A 22,804-nucleotide genomic window follows, 5' to 3' on the forward strand; every position below is an offset into this window, starting at 1 on the left:
CTGGTGGTCCACGAATGAATAATACATTCTATTTGATTCATCTTCACACTTCAAAGCCCACTGCTGACTTTTGCAAGAAGCAGTTCCCCAACTCACAAGTGACCTACAGACAGAAGACGTCTGATGGTATTTGACTAATAGACGATTACTGTGCCATGACCTGGCCATTCACTGGTTCTGAAGTTCAACCACGTGTTTAGCATCAGGTATTTATGAATATTTGGAGAGGCCTGGACATAACTCCAAAAGGATTGATGATGTGTGTAGCAGTGAGTGTGTGGTTTCACATGTACAAATATTGCTTTCCTGGGTAAAGCACTTTTTTATCTTGCAACCCGATGAAGTTTAACCCAGCAATGTTATTTTTTGAGTACATTTAAAAAATAATCATAATACTGAAATACATTCCATCTTAAACCACTTCACATAACTGATACAAGACAAAACCATTATATGACTGGAGCGAACAAGCTGAGTTTCCTTTAATGGGAACAGAGGCCCTGTTTGATCCTCATGATTTGGCCCCTGTCAGGATGGCAAGATGAAAAGGCCAAACTATCTGCGTAGCAAGTCACATTCTTTCTTTTATTTTTCATCTTCACAGCTGGAAATCTCATTTCACATGCTGTATTTATATTGTTATGATAGGCAGCAACTAGTGTTTTCAGGACATTATCACAGGTGAGATGCTGTAGATCAAATTAATCGTCGGGTACCAGGTTTACATCTGTTATTGCCTCAGAATTTTCTAAAACAAAAGATCTCAAATATTCTCAAAGATGTGACCGTACTGTAGTTTCCATTTTATTTACTTTTCTTTACAGTTGTTGTTCTACTAAAGGTGACACGCAGTTTTGGAATGTGTAGTAGCTGACTGTTTTCAAAGAACAATAAGCCTTGTTAATAAGTTCATACACCCTAACAAGTGTAGCAGGGAGTGTGTGGTTTCATAACTTAGGATGAAGCTGTAGATCTCACCAGATTGGAAAATTCAGGGTCATACCATTAGATATGTACAGTATATTATTGAGTTGTGATAATGTTTATCTTGGATTACTATTATAATATGGGAATTAATATGGGAATCATATGGGAATTAATTGCTGTTGTACATTTATTGATCAACAGTCTGTACACAAAGTGATCAAGGTAATTATGACATTAGAAACAGTAAATTACAGTAAAGGATTTTTAAGTTACAAAGTGTTTCTTTATTTCTTATTCTGTGCAGCAGCTACATGGCCTTGTCTATTGTTCCCGAATTCTTGTGTGAAAATGTTATTGTTACGTCCCAGTGTGTGGTCCGTGTGTGTTTTGTTACTGTGTTCCACACTTCCTGACCTTGATTGTTCTCTCTCCCCCATTGGTCCATCATTACATCATTGTTTCCCTGTGATGTCATCATCAATCAGCTTCTCAGCCAATCAGAGTACAGCTTATTTAGTATATAAGTTGGAGGTTTTCTGAATAAAGGGGCCTTTTGTTTGACTTTGGTCCCACTCGGCTTTGGTTTCGTTTCGCTTCGGCTTTGTTTCGCTTCTTGTGGATGTGTTTTCATATACCTTTGGGTTTGTTGGTTTGTGTTCGTCTCCTTGTACTTTTGTTTGTCTGTGTTTATCGTTTATTTTGCCATTACCTTGTCCAAATGTATTGTATCAACCTCTGTGTTCTTCTGTACCTGGTTACTTGTCTGCTCTCGTTTGTATTCGTAGTTCACTTGTGTATTTGTGTGAACTTTTGTGAATAGGGTTAGTTTAGGTTGTTGGGTACATTCTGCACACTTTCTGTAGTTGATTTTTGTATTAGTAACACTAGTTAGTACGGGTGAGTGCCGTTTGTCTTGTATGGTTTTGGGTAGTCATTGAAGGTTAGCTAGGGTGTTTGAAGACACCAAAGACCGTGTGTTTCGGGTTTTCTTTTGTAGTTAGGTCAGCTTCCCTCACTTTCTTAGCCAGTTCCATTTTGTTTGTTTTCTTTTCTTTGGCACCACTCTAGTTCCTTTTCACTTTGTGTTATTGTGTCCTATTACATACCAGTCACTTATTCACCTAAAAATAATCACTTTTTGCACCAACCCTTATCACGCTTCCTGTCCCTCACCAGAACCCACCTGCATCCAAAAATTATCCTAAATGTTACACCCCTTTACCCCTAGACACTTGGGGTCGTAACCGTTATTTAGGAATGTAATGTGATCATGGTACAGTATGCAGAAAAATAAATACGGTATCCAAGAAATCTGCCCTGCGCCAGTCATTTAACGTCAGTTTACTATACATTCTGCTCTCATTTCTGAGCACAGCCCTTGTTAAGCTTTCAGTTAAGTGAGCTCCCTTAAATTAAGTTTAGGATTTTCATTGTTTCCTTCAGTAATGCCCTAAGATTCAGAGGAATCCCATGCCAGTGATGAATAAACCATGAACAATGATGAATAAAACTACTACAATGTCATTGCCAGCTGTATTACAGATTAGTTTCACAGCTCTATTAGTCACAGTTGCTAAACCGTCACGGTTATTCATTTAAAATTTGGATTTTCCAAATACACTGTCTTTCAGTGCTTCGGATAACTCTGTCTCGTATTATTTGTTGAAAATTCCACTTCTTCCTTCAGGCAGTAGGAAAAAGCCCATACTACACCACTGTAGTCTCTCAGGTCTCTGTCCATCTTGTATACAGCCTCTGGCAAATGTAGACTGCCCACATCTTAGACAAGTCCCAACACAATCAATAGCAAGAGCATAACCCACATGGACTTTGATGTCCTCAAGGAATGTAGCACATGGTTTATGAGCAATGCTTAACACACCTCACTGTGTGTAATGTTGAGACTATGTGTAGTCAAGTAGACATCTCTTGCTTAGAAGACTAGTGGAAATAATTGACCCCGTAAAGAATCTATACACCATTTTTCAGGAGGGATACACTTTGCAGTGCAACACAATGGAAAAATACAACTTAATTCCAAGGTATTTTCCATAGTTTATATACTTTACATGGAAGGACAACCCAATTTGTCTTATCTACATAGTTGCAGTCAACTATGATTCCGTATCAAACTTAAATGTGGTTTTAAGGCTTAAAGTTCTGTTCAGCTGTAATGTTTCTGATTTCTTTCCTTTCCAGATGCTCAGGTCCACCGTGCCAGTCTTGGAATAATCACAGTAATAGCTTTGGAAACCAGCTCACTCCGCCTGGATGTCGAACTTCACATTATTTTCCAGTGCGGAGTGGCGCAATTGGCAGCATCATTTCAGCTGTCATTCTGAACTAGAAAGGGGAGTACACGTTTCTCCTATTTCAATTGCTTGTAACACCAAACAACACGGCCTACGTCTCATGCAGGGAGATTACCAGGAAAACAGCTGGAAGCAATGAAAATATAATATAAGGTATGATGGAGGCTGGAATTGTACAACTGGGCGTGTAGGGTGCTGATCTGTTTCCAAAGAGAGCTTTTGTTTTGAGCCACAGGCCTGCAAATACAGTGAAATACAGTGCTTTCAGTGCTACAGTGCTTTAAAATACTGCTTGGTGACCTCCACATCTGGGTTCGTACTGGTAAGATGAGCCTTCTATAAGACATCCATAAAGTTCTTTCTTCTCATGTGCTGCATGTAACTTACAAGACTCCAGTGCTTATAAGAGATAAACATTATACTGTATGAATAAGGCCTACACAGTCCTGTAACTTTTAGATATTTTCTTCCTGCTCATTTTTAATTGTTGTCCCGCCTGGAAATTCTAACCAGCCCAGTGGTGCAGTGGTTAGCACTGCTGCCCCGCAGTGGAGCTTGTATGTTCTCCCTGTGTTCACTTGGGTTTCCTCCGGGTGATCCGATTTCCCCCTACAGTCCAAAGACATGCTGGTAGGTAAATTAGCATCTGGAAAAATCGGCCCTGGTGTGAGAGTGTGTGTCTGCCCCGTGATGGACTGGCATCCCATCCAGGGTTTATCCTGTCTTGCGCCCATTGCTTGCCAGGATAGGCTCCGGCTTCCCCACGGCCTTAAGAACTTAATAAAGTGGTTAGAAAATGGATGGATAGAAATACTAACACACAGGTTAGCTAGAAAGGTGAAAGGTGAAACTTTCGAGGTTAGAGTTTGCTTATTGTTCGAGTTTATAGTACTTCCTAATAAATATGATACATTTCACATTAAGAACAATGGACCTGTTACTGAGGCAGCTGTAGTAAATTTCTTTATCCTGTCCACACAGTTGGCAAGACCACACAAACAACACTAGGAACCCGAAGGGGTGACTTGCATATAGGCATATGAAACCTAAGAACGAAATGTATTCAAAGATATAAGTTACAAACGTGTTTTGCATTTCTGATGTGTTTTGATTTTATATTACAAAATACATTCAAATAACAGTAGGTAATTTTCTTTATTAAAAGGTGACTGTTGCAGTAAATTGAAATCTGTCAGGATATTACAGCAAATGATTGGCCTATGGTGGGATCTCCAGAAGGATACTGAGGCCACAAATTAAAGGGGAACTGCAACAGTCTTTTGGTATTTCAGGGTTAGAAAGAATCAGCATTGTATTTCAAACCAAAATAAAATTAAAATGTACACATGATTTGTAAAACCTCCAATTTCCATTACAAAATAGACCAAATTTCCTTGTATGTGCAACGCCATATTCTGCAAATCAGAATGAGGCAACCAAACTTCTGGTGACGTGAAGCAGCCCTGTTACATTGTAAATAAGCAGAAAACATCTCTTTTAATCAAAAATAAATATTGTTCTCGACTTTAAGAAGGATTTGGCAATAAATGTAACTTACTTGTTAACTCTGTATGCAAATGACATTGGTAACTTTCTGCGGTGAAATGTCAGCAGCACGACCTGTACTTAATTCGCTCGTACCTCACATTCCATTAGTCATTAAAGGGACTAGTGAGCAGGAAGGGCCGCATCACAATTCACAACTCTTGCTCTCATCCATGGCGAAACCAGGGGTTTTCAACAACATGGTGACTTACAGTACTTTCACAAAGTTCACTTTTTTGTGTTTAATGTGAAATTTGTAACTTTTTTCGATACTGTCAATTAATTTATTTTGTTACCAAGAGTCCAACCAACCTGTCTGAGAAATTGGGACTGCAGTTCCTCTTCAAATTTCACTTCTACAGTAACAGCCTTTTTACTTAATAACCTATTCTTTATGTCTGTTCTCAGCTCCCAGGAAAATCCAAGAATTGTCATACTCCCAATTCTGAATAGCTTCACTATTTTGTGTCATGCAGGAAAATATGAAGGTGAAAAAAATCAGGACTTCAACTCTTCCACATGGTAAAAAATAAAATTCACTCCATACATATTTGCTGTGCAATAAGGTCTGATCTGCCAAAACATTTGAGCTCTTTTAAATTTATGATATCTGCACTCTGCTATATGGACAGGTAGAGAATAATTTGGACTGGCAACTCTTCCAGTTTCTGGAATAGTCATCATTTCATCTTTATTGTTTTCTGCCAAAAACAAAAAATGTGCTGCTGCACCTGACAGCACATAACGCAGCGAAGATGTTTCTTTTGCAGTTCACATTTGTTATGTTTGTAAAGCCCATTCCTATAGGGAATCGGGAGTCAGTGGACACAGACTTAAGTAAAAACTGCTGGTGCTTTATTTTAGGATTGGTGATAACATACTGTACTGCATGACAACTCAACGACACATAATGGCTGCTCATTCCCCAAACCGTTCCTCCAGTCTACAGCAAGCTATTAAACCCAAAATACACAACAACATTGAACAGAAAAAAATAACAACTCTGGATGATATTATTATTATTATTATTAAAACTACGTTAATATAGAAGTTTTCACCCCACAGAATCCCAAAGTGCTTCACATTTACAATACCTTGAATAAGTATTCACACCAAACTCTCACTAATAATATCACATTTACATGAGTCACAAGTAATGTGTATGATTTTTTTTCATTTTTTTAAAATGAGCTGTTTTTATTAAAATCTGCAATGTTATATGTCAGCACAAACCTGCAAAGAAGATACTGTACAAAAAGTTACATTTACTGATTGCAAGTATTCAGCTCCTTAAATCAGTACTCTGTGGAAACACCTTTGGCAGCTATTACTGCTCTCAGTCTTTTTGGAGAGGTTCTACACAGTGGGATGATGTACTTTATCCATTCTTCCTGCCAAAATTCCACTCATTCTGACACAATCTTTGGTGGATTGCTATCTTCACGTTTTGGTATAAATTTTCTGTTGGATTTAAGTCAGAACTGTGACTGGCCACTGGAAAACAATACAATAACTCTCCTCTTCTCAAACTCCAGTGTAGTTTTGTATTTTGAGCAAAATATTAATTTGTTTGTCTTATCTGACTACAAAACCTACATGTTGGCAATATAATTGAGATTTAAGATGAGTCCTTTTTAGTAATTGCTTCTTTCTTGACACTAACCCATATCTGGGTCAATATAGTCTATATACAGTATAAAAAGCAACTCCCATTTGATATCAAATTTTGCAAATCTTTCAAAGTCATTGTTGGGATATCATTATGAATCCTTGCGACATCCAGCATCCTTCTTGCTCAAAGGATAGCACTTCCTATAAGACAGCAGGGCACTAATTTGGAAATTCTATCGGTTTACCTGCAGTACATCACTAACAGCTTTTTTAGAGATCTCTAATCCCATTACAAACCAGCCCCAAACCCTGCTTAACTTCAAAGATCAGACGCGATCAGCCTAATACGTGGAAATGCTGCTGTTGCACAGTGCCAAACAATATATACTGTACGTTAATCCTTTTTTAAGGAGCTAATGTTGTGTTCAAAACATCCTAATGAAAACAGAATATGCTGTCAATGGATTATTTTATGTTCTTCACATGTTGCAACCTTGCAAATGCTTGAGTTATGTAGGGATTACAGGCCTACTGTATGTGCCATCAAAATTCACAAATCACCCTCTTCATTAGGCAACTGAAATCTGTAAATGATCAGCAAATTTAATTGGAAACATTTTAATGGTGTGGATGGCACAGCCAGCACACAAGAAACATGCTAAACCATTTTCTTGTCAACTGTTTTCATTTTCTCAGTTTATGAGGAACTCAGGCAACTGCTTTGGTTTCAACTGGAAAAAACTGCACAGTTTTAAAAAAGCCACTCCAGGTCTGGTAAATTGCTCACATGGGTCATGGCTTTTTCTGAGTCTGCATTTATTGATAATAAAAGACCCCCCCCCCCCGAACTGCAGTTGTAGTCTAGACAGGATTCCTACATAACAGCTGGCTGTTACAACATTTTGGCTATATGTAAAATAGTGACTGACCAGCACTCTCTTAAAAAGCTGTCCTGCGCACCTCCTGCTAAAGTAGCATGAAACTATTTCATGAGAAACTTTTGTTTTGAAACACAAACCAACACAAACCAAGTAGCACAAGAAAATAAACAGGTTTGTGCTGCTTGTAGTGGGACCAACGTCAAGAAGCTCTAACCTGCAGCTCCTAATCTAAAGTGTTCGCACCCCTTTATACAGTGGGTGCAATGCCATTGCTGCATCCCCCCTGGGAAATAAACACCTCGCCTTCTTTAACAACTTAAGAAATCTTACAGCTGAAAGGAGCCCAGCTTTGCTAGGCAACATGTTCCAGACTCTCACAACCCGTTTTTCAAAAGAATTGTTTACTGTTCTCGGTTTAAAATGCCCTTCCACTTAGTTTCCACTTCTGTCCTCCGGTTCAGTATTTCACTGGACAGGCTGAAGTTCCAGGGACAGCATGATCGTGCAGTGCTTAGCATTGCTGCCTCGCAGTGCTTAGGCCCTGGGTCTGATTCCTGGGGTGCTACAGTATCTACTGTATGTGGAGTCTGTATGCTCTCCCTGTTTCCATAAAATCCTGTTCCCATGGGTTTCTTCCTACGGTTCAAAGAGATACTGTTAGAGCAATTGACTTTTGGGAAAATGGCCCTGGTGTCAGTGTATGTATATGTTTGTGTCTGTGTGTGCCCTGCAATGGACAAGCGTTCCATCACGGGTGAATCCCATCTTGCACCTGTTGTTTGTCGGGATAAGCTCCGGTTCCCCCTGTGGCCCTGTACTGGGGAAATTTAGAAAATTTAGAAAATGGATAGCTGTAGTTCCTTTCATACTGTGTTTCCTAAAGAAACCCAGTTCTCCATTAACCAAACAGTTAAAGATTTTTTTTCTCACTTAGGCCCTTGTTTTCTAGCAGAAAAGTGAAAGCGCAATTCAGTTTAACTGAAGGTTTTTATCATACTGAATTTTAAAGGTGGGGATTCATTATAACTGCTCACAAAGCCTTTTCTGCTTCTGGATAGGAAAGCAGAAAACAATGGAAATTATAACAACAATTTCCAGGTTGCTTAAGAAACCAAACAGTCCCATAAATTTAGTTTGGGCTTCCATTTAACTGCCAAATATTAGGGAATTAAGTAATAAGCTGAAACAAACAAAATCTAAATTCCTAGCCACCCAAGTTGTGTTTTTGCTCAATGTGATTTAGGAACACTGAACTGTGCTTTTTGGTATACCATAATGGATGACAGACTCCTTTGGCCAGCCCCACGGAGACATACAGGAAGTCTGAAATGCGTGTCCATGACAACTCAAAGGTGCCCAGGAAATCACAGGGGTTGCTGTTTTACCTGGAGCCATAAAAGCTATCAACAACTAATCCCTCATTTTCCCACATTTTTATGACAACTCTGAGCAAAAAAAGAAATCTAGGCATCACCTGCAGTTTGTCACAGAAAACTGTATTCAGAAACACAACTCGTGCTGCTATCCAAGCAAGACACAAGAGGAAACTGTCTTATTTTCATGCTTATGCTTATTACGTTGGGCCTTTAGAAATACATACATTCATATTACGCCATATTTTGAAATATTATTTATTACACCAAGACTTTTGAAAAACAAGCATTATTATAGGTATTTTGATATTTATACATTAGGTCATTTGAAATATACATATTACTTTAAGTGTTCTGAGACATATTCCTGAGGCCTTTGAAATACTTGTATAATTTTAGGCTTTTTGAAATACAGATATTTGTTTTTGGCTTTTTGAAATAAAAACAACACAAAATGAAGGCAACTACACTTTTCAATTTTTTGCCAACTACAAAAAATAACATTTAGCTGTACTTAGTGAGATTAGTGACATTCTCCCTAATGGGTTGTTCATTAATTTAATTGACAAGTATCCCATTGCTTCAGATAAGTAGCTGTTATCGGGGTTCTTGTTATAAATGCTCAATGACTGACACTGTTTTTCATCCCGTTTTATCCCTTTTAAAAGTCTTTTAGTTATGCAGGGGAAAATGAGCTTGAATTGACCTTCTCCAGAACCCTAAAAAAACATGACTTCCATTAGAATCCATTCAAAACTCACAGAGCAGCAAATTAGTTGAACCTTTTGGCTTCTATTTCATATGTAATTATTCAGCTGACACCTCCTGCTGAATTTGTAAGGAAACTTACAAAGACAAAAAAGTTAATTTTTTAACTGCTCTGTAAGTGCTGTTAAATCGACCCACCATGATTCAAAATAATGTCGCCAGCATTGCACTTAGCTACTGTTGGCTCTAATTAAGTAATAACCTAAATTATGGCAGGATGTATTTCTTGGGATATGGCAATACCTATGAAACATCTGGTACCCTACTGTAAGAAGTGGAGATATCCCATGATAGCTCACATTATACAGTATTGCTATAATAAAGGGATATTAATGTGCAAATGTACAGAAATATATATATATATTATTATGGATTAACAATGACAAAAGATGAACATTGCTACATGGGCTTTATTATAAATAATCTTGTTTGAATATTTCATTTTAACTGCTGACTGCTTTTGTAGAGAAGTTGGTATTGTCAGACTTTGCAGACTTTGAACTGAATGGCGTAATTGTTTCCTTCCAAAGAAACCCCGAAGGTTCTGGTTTCACGTTTAGCCCCTCAGAAACAGGTTCGACACTTTCAGTGAAAAGAAAACCAGGAAAAAATCTCAGACTACAGACGTCAAGGACTCTCTCTTGAGTATTTCTGGCCATTTGGCAGTAATGTAAATATCAATGCAGAAACAGCACGTATTGTCCAAGGGCTGTGGCCAGGTTTTCTTCAACAAGTCATCCTTGGGAACAATATGTCATTTTAAAGTTTGCAGGCGAACAAATCAACTGATTAGTGGGGTTTTTTATTCAGTTTTGCACAATATTCCAGTAAAACAAGATATCAAAATCTTTTGACAAACAGGCAATCCCAGTCAGAGAGAGAGACCACATTTTACCAGCATGGCAGACCCAATTGAAAGTGGAGTTACAGTAGAAAGGGTTACTATCAGCAAGAAGAGGTGGACCCAGTAATAAAAGTCATCAGTCCTGGGCTCAGTCTTGGGAGTAAATAATGATGTGTCCCTGCCTCAACCTAGGAGGATTCTTAGATCATACAGTCAAGTAAATAATGCCATAGCATTACATAAGGAGCTAGCAAGTGCTGTGCAGTGTCTCAGAAAGACACTACAAGACTTCACTCGATTTGAGGGAAAAAGTGCTGTCTGCCACTCAAGAATCTGATGCAGGCCGCAAATATTACCCTGTTTGAGTTCAAAGTGGATTTCATCAGGCATTGCTTACAGGGCTAAAGACCAACAGTGTGCACACTGTAACTCAACCCAACTTGTTCATACTTTATGTTAATGTCTTGTATTAATATATTAGATGAGGTTTTGTTTGAAAGATTTAATGCTACAGGGAAGCATGAGACTGGGAAAAATATGAAGATGAGAAAAAAGTACCTGACTGGAAGCCTAGAGTAACTCAATATGAAGATCCTAAAGACACACTCCTCATGATGCAGTCTTATCCCCATAAAAGCAAAGGACATGAAAAAGATGAACTGTTGAATAAAATTAAAGAACTAATGTCTGATTTAACTGAAGTAAAAGTAATGAAGACATGCTTTAGTCATTTTCTCAAAGACCTCAAGAACAATAATCAGTACTTCTTGGTCAAAATGAAAAGAGGACAGCAAAAGAGAGGTTGTAATGTCACTGAAAGTAAGGTTGAAGACAAACAGAATCAGTCAGTAGAGTCAGTAGAGGCTACAGACTAAACTCAAAGACATAGTTACGTGCGTATGTTATTTAACACTGGGGCAGTTTTCCAAAGTAACAGATCTGTCTGGAAAAAGATGAATTAATGCAGTGAAGGATTTTGAAACAAGAATGTTGCTGGTCTGCATAGTTTCTAAACTAAATCTCATGCAAAGATTCAATACTGGAAGAAACGTTGGAGACCAAAGATAGACTTGACATTAAAGCTGCTGATGAGAGGCCTATTCGTTTCCAAGAGTGAATTGAATCATCTGAGCTACAGCCAGATGATTAAGCTTTAACTGTATCAGTTCTGTCAAGTGACCATCTTGAAAAGCCAATTACTGGGCACAATGTAATTCAAGAAACTCCTCTGACGCTTTACCATGTAAAAACATGTAGGCATTTGTAACCTTGGGAACGTTATTCAAATGCTCACAGTGTTGGGTGTGTGCAAAGTTCAGTTCTGGTGCATTTTCAAAAGATACAACAGTCTTCATCCAGGGAAACCTAAACATTACTGATATCCTATTGAAAGTTTTGAAAGGACCAAACTGCCACATAGCTTGTCCTGTTTGAAATCCTACTGAGCATGATATTACACCCAACAATTTCAATCAGCACCAAGAAGCATTTAGAAAGAAAAATTAAATTAAAACTTTGAAAGTAACTTAAAGGATGGATGTCATAAAAGGAATGGATGCAAATTCAGGTAACATACTGTACAATATCTAAAATGGAGTAATGGGAGCTATCACTTAACATTAGTTAAATTAGTTAGTCTGAAGACCAAAAAAACTGTCAGATACAAAACACTGGGAAGACATGGATCAAACTGACTCAATAAAAACAAAAATAAATCTTCATGAACATTATCTAATGCAGATAACCGACATCTGCAGTACCTGGGCCTTTAAACAAAGAAGTCAATGACTATTCACAAGACCTAATCTCCAAAGGATACAGTAGGTAAGTAAATCAAACTCACCTTATTCCTCTCCCATTGTTTGCATTCAGAAAAAGGATGGTACACTCAAAGTGTCCACTGATTACAGGGAGCTGAATAAAGTTACCATTCTGGATCAACAGCCAGTACCATCCATCCAGGGGATTTTAGACAGCTTTTCCAGCTTAGATGGAAAGTCATGGTTTCATATTCAGTCCAAAGTAAGACTTGTCACCAAGTGTTTTTAAAGGTAAATGTTGTTCATTAATGGTCATTACAACACCATGAGATTTTAGTGAGTGGATTTTGGCCTAATGAAGGCTCCAGCCACATTTCAAAAATGCATGGAGGAATGTTGGGAAGCCCTGATAGATTGAATGTGTGCCCCTGAACTGAACAATGCCCCTGTGATTAGTACTTCCTCTCAGGAAGCAGGTAGAAAACCTTTGAAATGTGTCTCACAAACTTCAGAAACATGTCATTAAACAATGGGTTGACAAATGAGAACTCTTCAACAGATAATTGAAAACTCTGGGTACGATCACATCTGAACACAGGTACAAAGTGGATCAAAATTACAGTGCAAGAACTGAAGGACCAGTACACAGAGCATTAAGCTGTTGCATTGCCACAGGAAAGGTATCAAATTGTAACCCTTTGTTCCCCCTTCTGCGCCTATTGCCAGTATCATAGGAAGTCAAAACAGCAGAGGAGCTAATAAGCATAAATCAGTCTACAGGTCTGACTTCTTTATTATTTTAAATCTCCCCATACCTTGGACATCAGTACACCAGAAAGTGTTGAGTCAGCTCATCAAATGCATGATGCAGCTTGGAATAATGGCTATTATGAATGAAATTGACCAACAGTAGATTTTACTCTCCCACTGATCTACATGAAGATACCTCAATCCACATTCTTTATGATCTACTGTACAAGCTTCATCAAGGGCAGTTAATTGTTAGGGCATGGTTACCACACCCCTTGTAAAATAGCTGAATGTCACTGAATTAGTCATTCTGCTTCTGCTTTACAGTAATTCGAAACACTAAGGAAGACCCTGAGCAGCAGCTTTCAATTAAACAAGTAATTCACAATTAACATCCCGTTACAAGAGCCCATTTTAAAGATCCACAACATATGGCACTGGCTGCCTGCAAATTCCTTAAATCTGACCGGATCACAAGGCTCGATGAGCATAATCATAACTTAACAAGTGTATCTTTGAGCATTGAATTTCTATCTTGCTGAATTCACCACCAAACAGAACAAGTAAAAATACAAATGTGCATCATGTGGAAGTACAGTACAAGCTCTTAGGGATTAGTAACCTGGTATGACAGACACAAACCAGCATGGCCAGTAGGAGAGTGCTTTACATCACTGTTGACCCAACAATTAGCTTTAATTGCTTAAGTGACTGTGAAATCATGCTAGATTAAACAGGAACACCTTGTTAAAGAATATTTTTTTTTCTAATATGACTGAGAGAACTGACACTCTGACTTTAGAAAGACTTGTCTTCTGAGAACGGAGTTACCAAGAGGTCAAAATCAGAACTGATTCTTTCTGCTACTTAAAATACAAATGTCCAGTAAGGTTTCAAGCTGGCTGACATTATAGCTCAGAATTCTGGCTCCCCTTACAACTTACAGTTTAGTTCTTTTCCATTAAATCTGCTGGACGTGATTTCTTTTCAAACAAGCAAAATGCAACGGTAATTAAAAACAGCCCCAAAATTCCAGACAAAACATCACTCCAACTGACACGGTGAAACATTATAGTGCAAGTTTCAAAACCTTGGTCCTGTAAACTGAATACGCAGGTTGTCCAGCTTTATAGTTCATCACCTAGTTTTATCTTCTTATGGTTGTCTGTCATGTCCGACGATGACGGTTGTACTTTGTACAGCTCATCTGTTTGGAAGATGAGGTGCACGAAGAAACCTGTGTGGGAGAGCTTTTTTTTAAGTGGGAAAGCCGTTGCACTGGGGCAGTCCCACTCTCTCGACCTCAGAAGCCTGGGTCCAGTGGTACGAGTAGTGGTCACGACTGGAGACTTCCTTGGTTGCAGTGGATGGCCATGACGCCTTTCTGTGTCTTGTCATGCACACAGAGTGTTGCAACGGTATAGTGTCCCATCACTATACTGGGGCATTAGGACCCACACAGACCGCAGGGTGAGCACCCCCTGCTGGCCCCACTAACACCTCTTCTAGCAGCAACCTTAGTTCTTCCCCAGGAGGTCTCCCATCCAGGTACTGGCCAGGCTCACACCTGCTTAGCTGCAGGGTGATATATCTGTTGGCTCATCACCTAGTAGTGACCTGGTAAAGATGAATTTTGTGAACAGTGAATTAACTAAATATAGAATAAACAAGATAAGATAATTAGTTACTGTACATCCAGTCACTAAGCTCTCAGAAGAGGAGCAAATCACAGAAGCAAAGTCGCACTTCAGGACTGTATTTTGGGCATGCCTAACCTAAAGTGACAAAGGGGTGTGTGATAATGGCAGCATAAGTCAGCACATCTGTCCAAGTGCAGTAATTCACGGATGACCACATCATGTATGAGTCCCTGGTCATCTCATTTCCTCTTGAATGGAAATAAGACCAAGGTTCTCTGTCATTCACACATCTAACCATGGCAGCAGAAAGAAAATCTGGCAGAGAGGGAGCAAAGAGAGACAACATTTTCACAGAAACGAAAGTCAAACCCATAAATGTATAGAAATGGTGTGTACAGAAATGCTCGGCTGAACAACTCTAACTCCAAGGATAAGGCATAAACTCTCAGACAGGATGTCTTAGTTTCATACCAATTTATTTAACACAGGAATGCTTCAAGGTGTATGTGAGTGGACTAAGACAAAATGGCCTTGAAATTACACAAAATAAGACCTCCCACATACCCAATGACAATAATGAGAGATAATTTTACACATTTTAAATGATTGAAAACATTTCAGGAGAGGACTATTTTCACAACCATTCTATCGTAGGCAATATAATGTTTTGGTGTCTCTGGTGTACTACATATTTATCTCTAAGGAACATATGGCTCACCCAGTTTTTCCATTACTGCTATAGAGGGTACAGTATACTGTATCAATCTGGTGTATACAGCACTTCAAGGGTAAGTCATGGAAATGTTCTGTAAACCCCGACAGCTCAGAAGCCATTGTTTGGAAAGACTTTCATTTCACACCATTTTCAGAGGTGCATTCCAGCACACCTCTTGTAAACTACTGTAAACTAAAAAAACAATCCACTCAATGTCACTTCAGATATTCAGAAAGTCATTTCATATGTAAATAAGTCAATACAGCACATTGGAAAAGCACCGCATTGCACAAATCATGTGCAGTACAGTATGTACTGTATAAGTGGCTTCTCCACGTTTCAGAATATTACTTGTTAAGGTACAGTACACTCTAACTTGCAGATACTATCAAGCTTTCACAAAGCTTTAATTTATCAGAATATTACTTGTTAAGGTACAGTACACTCTAACTTGCAGATACTATCAAGCTTTCACAAAGCTTTAATTTATGAATCCTAATAGCCTATCCGAGAAACTTCAAGACTTTTCTGGGTTTTTACAAATGCGTCAAGCTAAAAAAAACTTCTTAAATTATATTCTCTCCAACTCGTTATGAATCCGATGGTGTTACAACAGTGAACAGGGATTTTTGAGGACTGTAAAGACTCCCTCTTCCTGTTACAGTCAAAAGAGGGCCCCTAAGCTTACTGACAAAAAATCTTGCAGGATCTCCTACGTCTCGTTTCAAACAATGAGGCAGTGGGATAACTTGCGCTCATAATTCAGCGCTTGGGATCCATCTGCTTAGTACAAGGAACAACAAACGCTCGTCACCATAAATTACTAACTAGCTGTTGGTATTTATGTAACTTTTTTTCCTCTAGTTATTATCCAAAAAGACTTTTACATTGTTCCGAACAGCAAACATTTCTTATCAAAGTTGCTTTTATGAAATAAGTAGACTCACAAGGGCAGGATAACGGTTCTCAGAAGAAATACGAAATCCCATAAGGTTAGGAGTGATGAAAAGCGCAGGTTTTGACAGGTAAGTGTTTATTTTCCCTGCCCTTCGCAAAGGTAATATTGTATCGCATTTATCACAAACATTCAGAGAAATGTATGGTGGAATCTTAGAAAGGAGAATAAAAGAGTAATTGCGAGGCTCTTGTTACAGTCCTCTGGATTCTCCTAGAAGAAACAAACTCTGAAGCAGTGACGTTATGCATGAGAAATTACAGTAGAAGCAACTTTCAAGTGTACTTACCCTCACTTCCATAGTTTTTGCCATTGTTCGCTCCCATCCTGTTGAATGCATAATCTATCCACAGAACCCAGGTATATCCATAAAAATCCACTAAGTGTTTTGTTCTTTCAAAAAAGGGACAAGGAATGCATTAATTCGGAAAGCCTCGGTGTCCTTCTGCTCCTTGTTGTACTCAATCCAGACCTTGACAGAATAACGGTAGAAGGAGACGTCTCCGCATTATGCAATCCACAGACGAATTAAAGTGTTACATCCCTCTGCAGGCACACCATTTCCAAAGAAGTGACTTTTCTTTCATCCGGGACTCCATTGTGCCTTTAAAATAAAATTCTAGGCATGAATCGTTAGACCATATAACCTAAGAAGTTCGGTACTTGTTGCTTAAGCAAACCATCCACCCTGCGAACTGTGTGACATGCAGTCGATTCGCCAGTCTGGCTGAGGCAGCCGAGATTTTCTGCTGCGGAGAACCTCCTCCTCCTTGTCAATCTGCTGTGGTAGCAGAGCTGTGTGCAGGGGTACGAAATTTAAAGAGACCGCGAACTCAATACAACATAGTTTGCAAGGCCTTTTGGGGGTGAATTAATTTCGGATTGCTAATTTACTGCAGAATTTTGTGGGGAGTGTTTAGCCATTGACCGTGCAAAAATGTTACGGAACTCCAATACAGTAATAATTACATAGATATAATTCAATTCAGTAAAGTAATACACTTGATGTAACATTATGTTCATCTTGTACAGTAAAAGATTCATAATGGTCTTAAGTAAATTTAAGAAGCATCGCAATTACCTTGGCGTATTAATACAATGGAAAACAACAAGAACAAGCTTTGTATACTTGAATATTATAATGCCAGTAAAATACGATGGTATGGGAACATAAATGAACAAATAATAGAGATAAAATATTTACTTGTATTTCGATTTTGAAAGAACTACTGTATAGTGGGAATCTATGCAGACAAGCACACAAGTGTGGGGTACATAATTTTCTATTTACGTTTTATTTATATTACCCTTTCACGTAAAACACACAAAACATCAAGCAGGTGTCAAACAAGTAGAATACTAATGTGTTTCTATTATTCTGCATACATCCTCCCATTTCAAATAATATCAAAGCAAAGTATTGTAACGCAACGGGGGCTCCGGCGGGCGCCCTTGCCGCATCTGGTCGGCCCCATCCCGACTGAGCCTCGAACCCGGGACTTCCGCGTCTCTCTGCAGCGACCCAGCCCCGTGAGCTAAAGAGCGATCTCTCCACAGCCCAGTAGCTGTGGTCCTGCTATCACAGGGAAGGGCGGTGACGTCACCTGCTCTGGTACGCCGGCTCTTACACAGTACCTGTCGGCCGTAAGCGTTACAGTATTAAGTCAGTATTCACTTACAGTATGTGTTTACAATGATCAAGATTTTGACAGAGAGTAGAAGAGGCAGTAATAGTAATGATTGCGGATTAAGTAAAAATTCTTTATCTCTTCAGTCTTGAACATGTTATGGGCACAAGCATTTAAAATTGTGAAAATCAGACACAGAGACAAGACAGGACGCACTTTTTTTTTTTACAAAGAGTCTGGTGGGTACCTGCAACAAGCTGTCCAACCATGTTATTGATGTTGCTTCCCTGAGATGATTTTAAAAACGGCTGTATGAGATCCCTGATCTTGGAAGTCACATAGACCAGATGGATTTCCTGCGTTCTGAAAGTTAGGCAGTCAAATAAAGTGACACCAATAATGTTCAGTTGTCCTATAGCAAGCTCCATTTTTACCAACAGGACTTTTTACTTAATTGGATTGTTAATTTCAGCCCTCTGATGTTCAACAGGAATTGTATACAGTGTGCACGTTAGTGTGGTTTGCGAGGGGCACTGATTTATTTTCACAAGAAATTTAGCCTTACGACCTTAGCACTTGACTATTCCACATGAAACAGAAGTGAGAAAAAAGCAGTTTATTTTTTTACGTGAAAGTGAATTAAAACCAGCACAATGGACTTAGGTGACCATGCCTCCTTAATGTTAATCCAAGGCCCTGACTGCTTAATCATGAAAGATTGCATAGCACTGCTCCTAAGAGCAAGGCTGTTAACCCCAGTATCATGGCTATATTCTACCCTGGGATCGCACAATTTGTCCTACTTAAAAACTCCCCCTTAATTCAGCCGGTAAACAGTTGTTTGATTTGCTGTGTAGTGGACAGCTGGGGCAATAATGGCTGTTGCCCATCACTCAGATGGATCCTCACTTCAGTGGTTGATGAAATGGACTTATGCGTAAGGAACTTTGAATCTTTGGGACGAAAAGCAGTACAGGTGTCTTCTAGTTTTCCTTCCCACTGAACATTGTTAGTTTGACTTGTTAAGCCCTTGAATTTAATCCTCAAGTGAAGAAAACAGTTAAAAAGTCAATGATGTACTGTGCCTCAATTAAGGGTGCAATAATCTTAACTAAGAAAGATCTTGAATTAAGCCGGAACTTTGGTAAATGTGTAAAGACACTGACAAGTTGGTAAAGAAATAAATAAATCACTCTGTGAGGCCCTATGTTTGAGAGATACAGTAGCTTTCTGATTAAACTAATTTGCAAGGCTTCATGTACTCTTAGTGTTCATTCCATGTGTTACATTGGTTGCCGTTGTGTTCTGGAATAGATGTGGCTTAAAGCAGATCATTGTAGCTTTGCCAAGTGAGCTGGCTCTTGAGAATCTCGTAGGTCCTGCCACAGGGGTTCAAACCAGACAAGGTTACAGCCCGGAAGCATCGTTACAATACAATGAGAGATATCCTTCAGTATATCATTGTTGTAGCTCTAAATTCCTGGCCATGTCATTATTAACTCTTATCTGAGCACAGTGCATGAGCCTACAATATATCACAAACATGAGGGTGATGCTGTTAATGCATGTTTTTTCAGAAATGCTATCACATTATTTTATTTTTACAGAACTTTCCAAGTGCTTTTTATTGTTTTTGACAATACACATCTCACCTAATTTGTTTTTCCCTATATCTGTATTTTTTTGTCAAAGATTATTAAACCGGTTAAGAACCTTTTTCCTGAGGAACCTCACAAAAGAAAAAGAAAATAGAAATGTTCACATTTTACACTATTTATAAAATTTACGCAGTTATACTAAGAAACAAACCACTAATCAACTTTCTACATCTCTATCCTGAATGACCAATACGCAATAAAATATGATCATTGTTTTCAAGCAGGTTTTGTATTACAGAGAAATGTACAGTATATGAAAATTCAGTGACAGTATTTTTCCCACAGCCCATGTTAATGGAACAGTACGTACTATTTGGGTCCAAATTTCACAACTGTTGTACTTCAGGCTTTCCTTCTAAAAGTCAAAAGAACTCACTTCCTGTAGGAAGTATGTCATAAAGGAATAATAGAACAATATTACTAAAAATAGACCTTAGTGTTAGCTCTTACAATACCTTGAACAAAGTTCTCATGAAAAAGCAAACAATAGGTGCTATAACAGTTAAAAGGGATATTTTATATATATATATGCAGTTAATATATATTTAAATGTCCTATTATTGTTTATCATATTCATTTATCAAGTGATCATGAGAATTATTTTGCCATTGTTTTCACAGAATGATAATGCACACACATACTGTACAAAGCATATGTTCACAGGCCAGGGCAGCCACAGGAAATCCACTGTAAGCAAAATTTAATGGTTTTGTCATAATGCATGCTTAAAATGAGTGAACACGTAATGCTTTTGTTTTGCAAATGATTCATTTGTTAACTAATAGTGCATGGACTTATTTATACCATAGAATTTATCTTTTGCTTAAACAGTAAAATAGAAAAGCAACAGACTTATGAAAACAATCTTACAATACAATGTTTTTAAAGAAACAAATAAAACGTTCATTCACAGACCAGTAAGTGCACCTTGTGTAATTTTCTTCAAAATACTGGAAGAGTAGCCAAAACCCACAATTGGTGTGTCATTCATTTTACAACACTTTTTTGGCGGGTTGGTTACTTCTGAACTGTCTGTAGGCCACACTGAAAGGTCATCTGCCAAGCCCCACATTTCTTTTGCCAAGGCCTACCTCTGCTTTACAGGAATAAATTTGAAAAATGTCTGTTGTACTGCACGTGAAAATTGGATGCAAAAATGGTTGGAAGCTGGTGGGAAAGTTTAAAAAATGAAACCTGTTTCAGGTTAAGAACCTCAGCCATACTGTATCGTGACATTTTAATCTGATCAGTATACTACATTGATACAGTAGACTGGGTTAGAGGTCCAGCAACAATTTGATTGTTGCTTTTATTATCTCCCCCAATTTATTTTTTGACGCTTTTTGTGATGTGCCGTCTAAAATATCAGAGAGTTGAGAAAAGACTGAGTCTATCCTACTTCATCCCCAATTAAGGAGACACTGAAAACAATTCAACTCTCCTGAACTTGGTAAAAGGATCCTGCTTGTTAAAACTGAGACAATAGTTGTCAATGGATTGTGGCAATAGGTGCAGACTCAAACACTCAGATGTCAGCTACTGTATACAGCAGCTCAACTAGACAGTGATAATCACACTAAAGATCACCGTTTTCATGAGCAAAGAGAACCAAAAAGGTGTTGAATTCTCACACTGCAAATGAGAATGGAAGGCAAGATTATTGAGCTGGAAGATCATTCTTATCATAACCACACTATGGGATGATCCAGACAGGTTCTTGAAGAAAGTAAGTCTTGTATGATTTCTACCTCTGGCACAGTGGGAATTGGACATGGAGAGGGCAAAGACAATCTTTGGGGACTGCTCCTCTGGAGGCCACAACAAGCCCCAATTGTTTATTTTCAAGCTTAAGCACTGCAGACAGACATCTGCTTCTGAAAGGAAACAGGTGATCCAGCCTATTTTCTTTGCTGAAGGTTCTGTGCAGTGGTTTTACTTAGATTACAGTCTGGTGATTGCTTAATTGTACCTTTTCTGATGCACCCCTTTTCTACAGGGCAGTGCTGAATGCCATCCATGTTGGAGTTCAACTATAATTGCATTCAGTGCAGAAAGCAGACAAGTTATGAAGGACTCTAATGTGAACCTAATGTTACTTGATCAGAAGGCAATATTTTCTGTGGCATTCTTTGTTATATCTGTATATGGATGAGATGAAGCCTTTTTTTTCTTTTTGGCTCATTCCCAAGTTATGACTAAATTTTAATTGCAGGGGGTGGTGTCAGCTCAGAGTTTTCATTCGATGGTGATTATAATTGGAAATTGAGTTTTCAATAACCTAAACATTTTGTCTACTTTCATTGTTCATTATTTCATTTCATTGACATCTCACTGCTTTGCATTTGTTCCCATTCTATTTAGAAAGATTTTTTTTAAAAACTGTGGTTTTGGCTCATTTTGTTTTATGCATCTAGAATTTTAGCAATGTGGTATTTTGATGGAATTGAAAGGGGCAACAGCATTGATTTTTAACTGTAGGACTTATTCACAATAAACAAGCAAGAGGAGACTATTCAGACTATTCTGGTAGTTAGTAGTCTATTGATCCAATGATCTCTTGCAATGGAACCAGCTTCAACAACATGGCTGGGCAGCTCCTAGCACTGTAAATGCTAAGGATTTGACAAGGACCTGAGGCTTGTACCGGGAACAGCTCCCAGATGGGGTTCTTTCTTCTCCCTCGGGGATCTTTTCACATTGGTTTTGGGATGGTGGTACCAAAAAAGAGCATGTGAGAATGGGCACAGAAGACATGAAGAGATGTCTCAACAGATGGAAATCAGTGCAAGGTCTCCTTGTTTCATCTTCCATCGCACTTTCTCTCTCTCCCTCCAACCCGAAGAAGGCAAAAGAGTTAAAGGTTTTCTTCCGTCTCTTCAATGTAGAAAAGGAAAAATCCTTTTCCTTTGCAACTCAAACACTGAGCTGGTTAACCAGTAAATTGTGTTCTGTAATTTTATTACATTCTCCACTTAAAGTCTACATTTGTGACATTATGTCAATAATCTATTGTACTTTTTCTATATTTATCACATATTACATTGTGAAAAACATTCAAAACACTTCAATATGTAATACCTTCATCTTCTCCTATTTCAGTTCAATTTAAAGGGTGTCTGCCCAGTCTTGGATGATGTTTAAGTATTTTTATAATTACTACCTCAGGAGTGTTTGCAACTCTCTGTGTTTTTTGTCACATGAAACTTTTGCTGACTGTATGGGAATCTAGGCATTATTTAATTTAGAAAGAGTAGTTGGCCTACAACAAATTCCTGTGGCACTCCACTAATTACTTCAACCCAATTAGAGTTTTCTTCTTATTGTAACTCAGTTTGCTGTCCATTAACCAATCCTCATTGGATTGGCAGTCATTACCATGGACTGACAACTGGTATACAGAAAAAAAGATTTACAGTATGATGAAAGAAGTCTCACTG

The 22,804-nt window shown here is 38.4% G+C and overlaps 1 protein-coding gene across 1 annotated transcript in view; it reads right to left on the minus strand.

Annotated features, from left to right (window-relative positions):
* The window catches only part of LOC148832986 (F-box/LRR-repeat protein 7-like), a 121,369-nt gene extending 104,550 nt beyond the window's left edge, over window positions 1–16,819 (minus strand). Inside the window, exon 1 of the mRNA XM_088919662.1 lies at window positions 16,371–16,819. Within this exon, the coding sequence (XP_088775788.1) occupies window positions 16,371–16,407 (37 nt within the window). The 5' untranslated portion in view covers window positions 16,408–16,819. The remainder of the gene's footprint in view (window positions 1–16,370) is intronic.
* Window positions 16,820–22,804: the final 5,985 nt, after the last annotated feature.

This window comes from Atractosteus spatula, chromosome 6 (assembly GCF_055471065.1).
Source record: "Atractosteus spatula isolate fAtrSpa1 chromosome 6, fAtrSpa1.hap1, whole genome shotgun sequence".
NCBI classification, from domain to species: Eukaryota; Metazoa; Chordata; class Actinopteri; order Semionotiformes; family Lepisosteidae; genus Atractosteus; species Atractosteus spatula.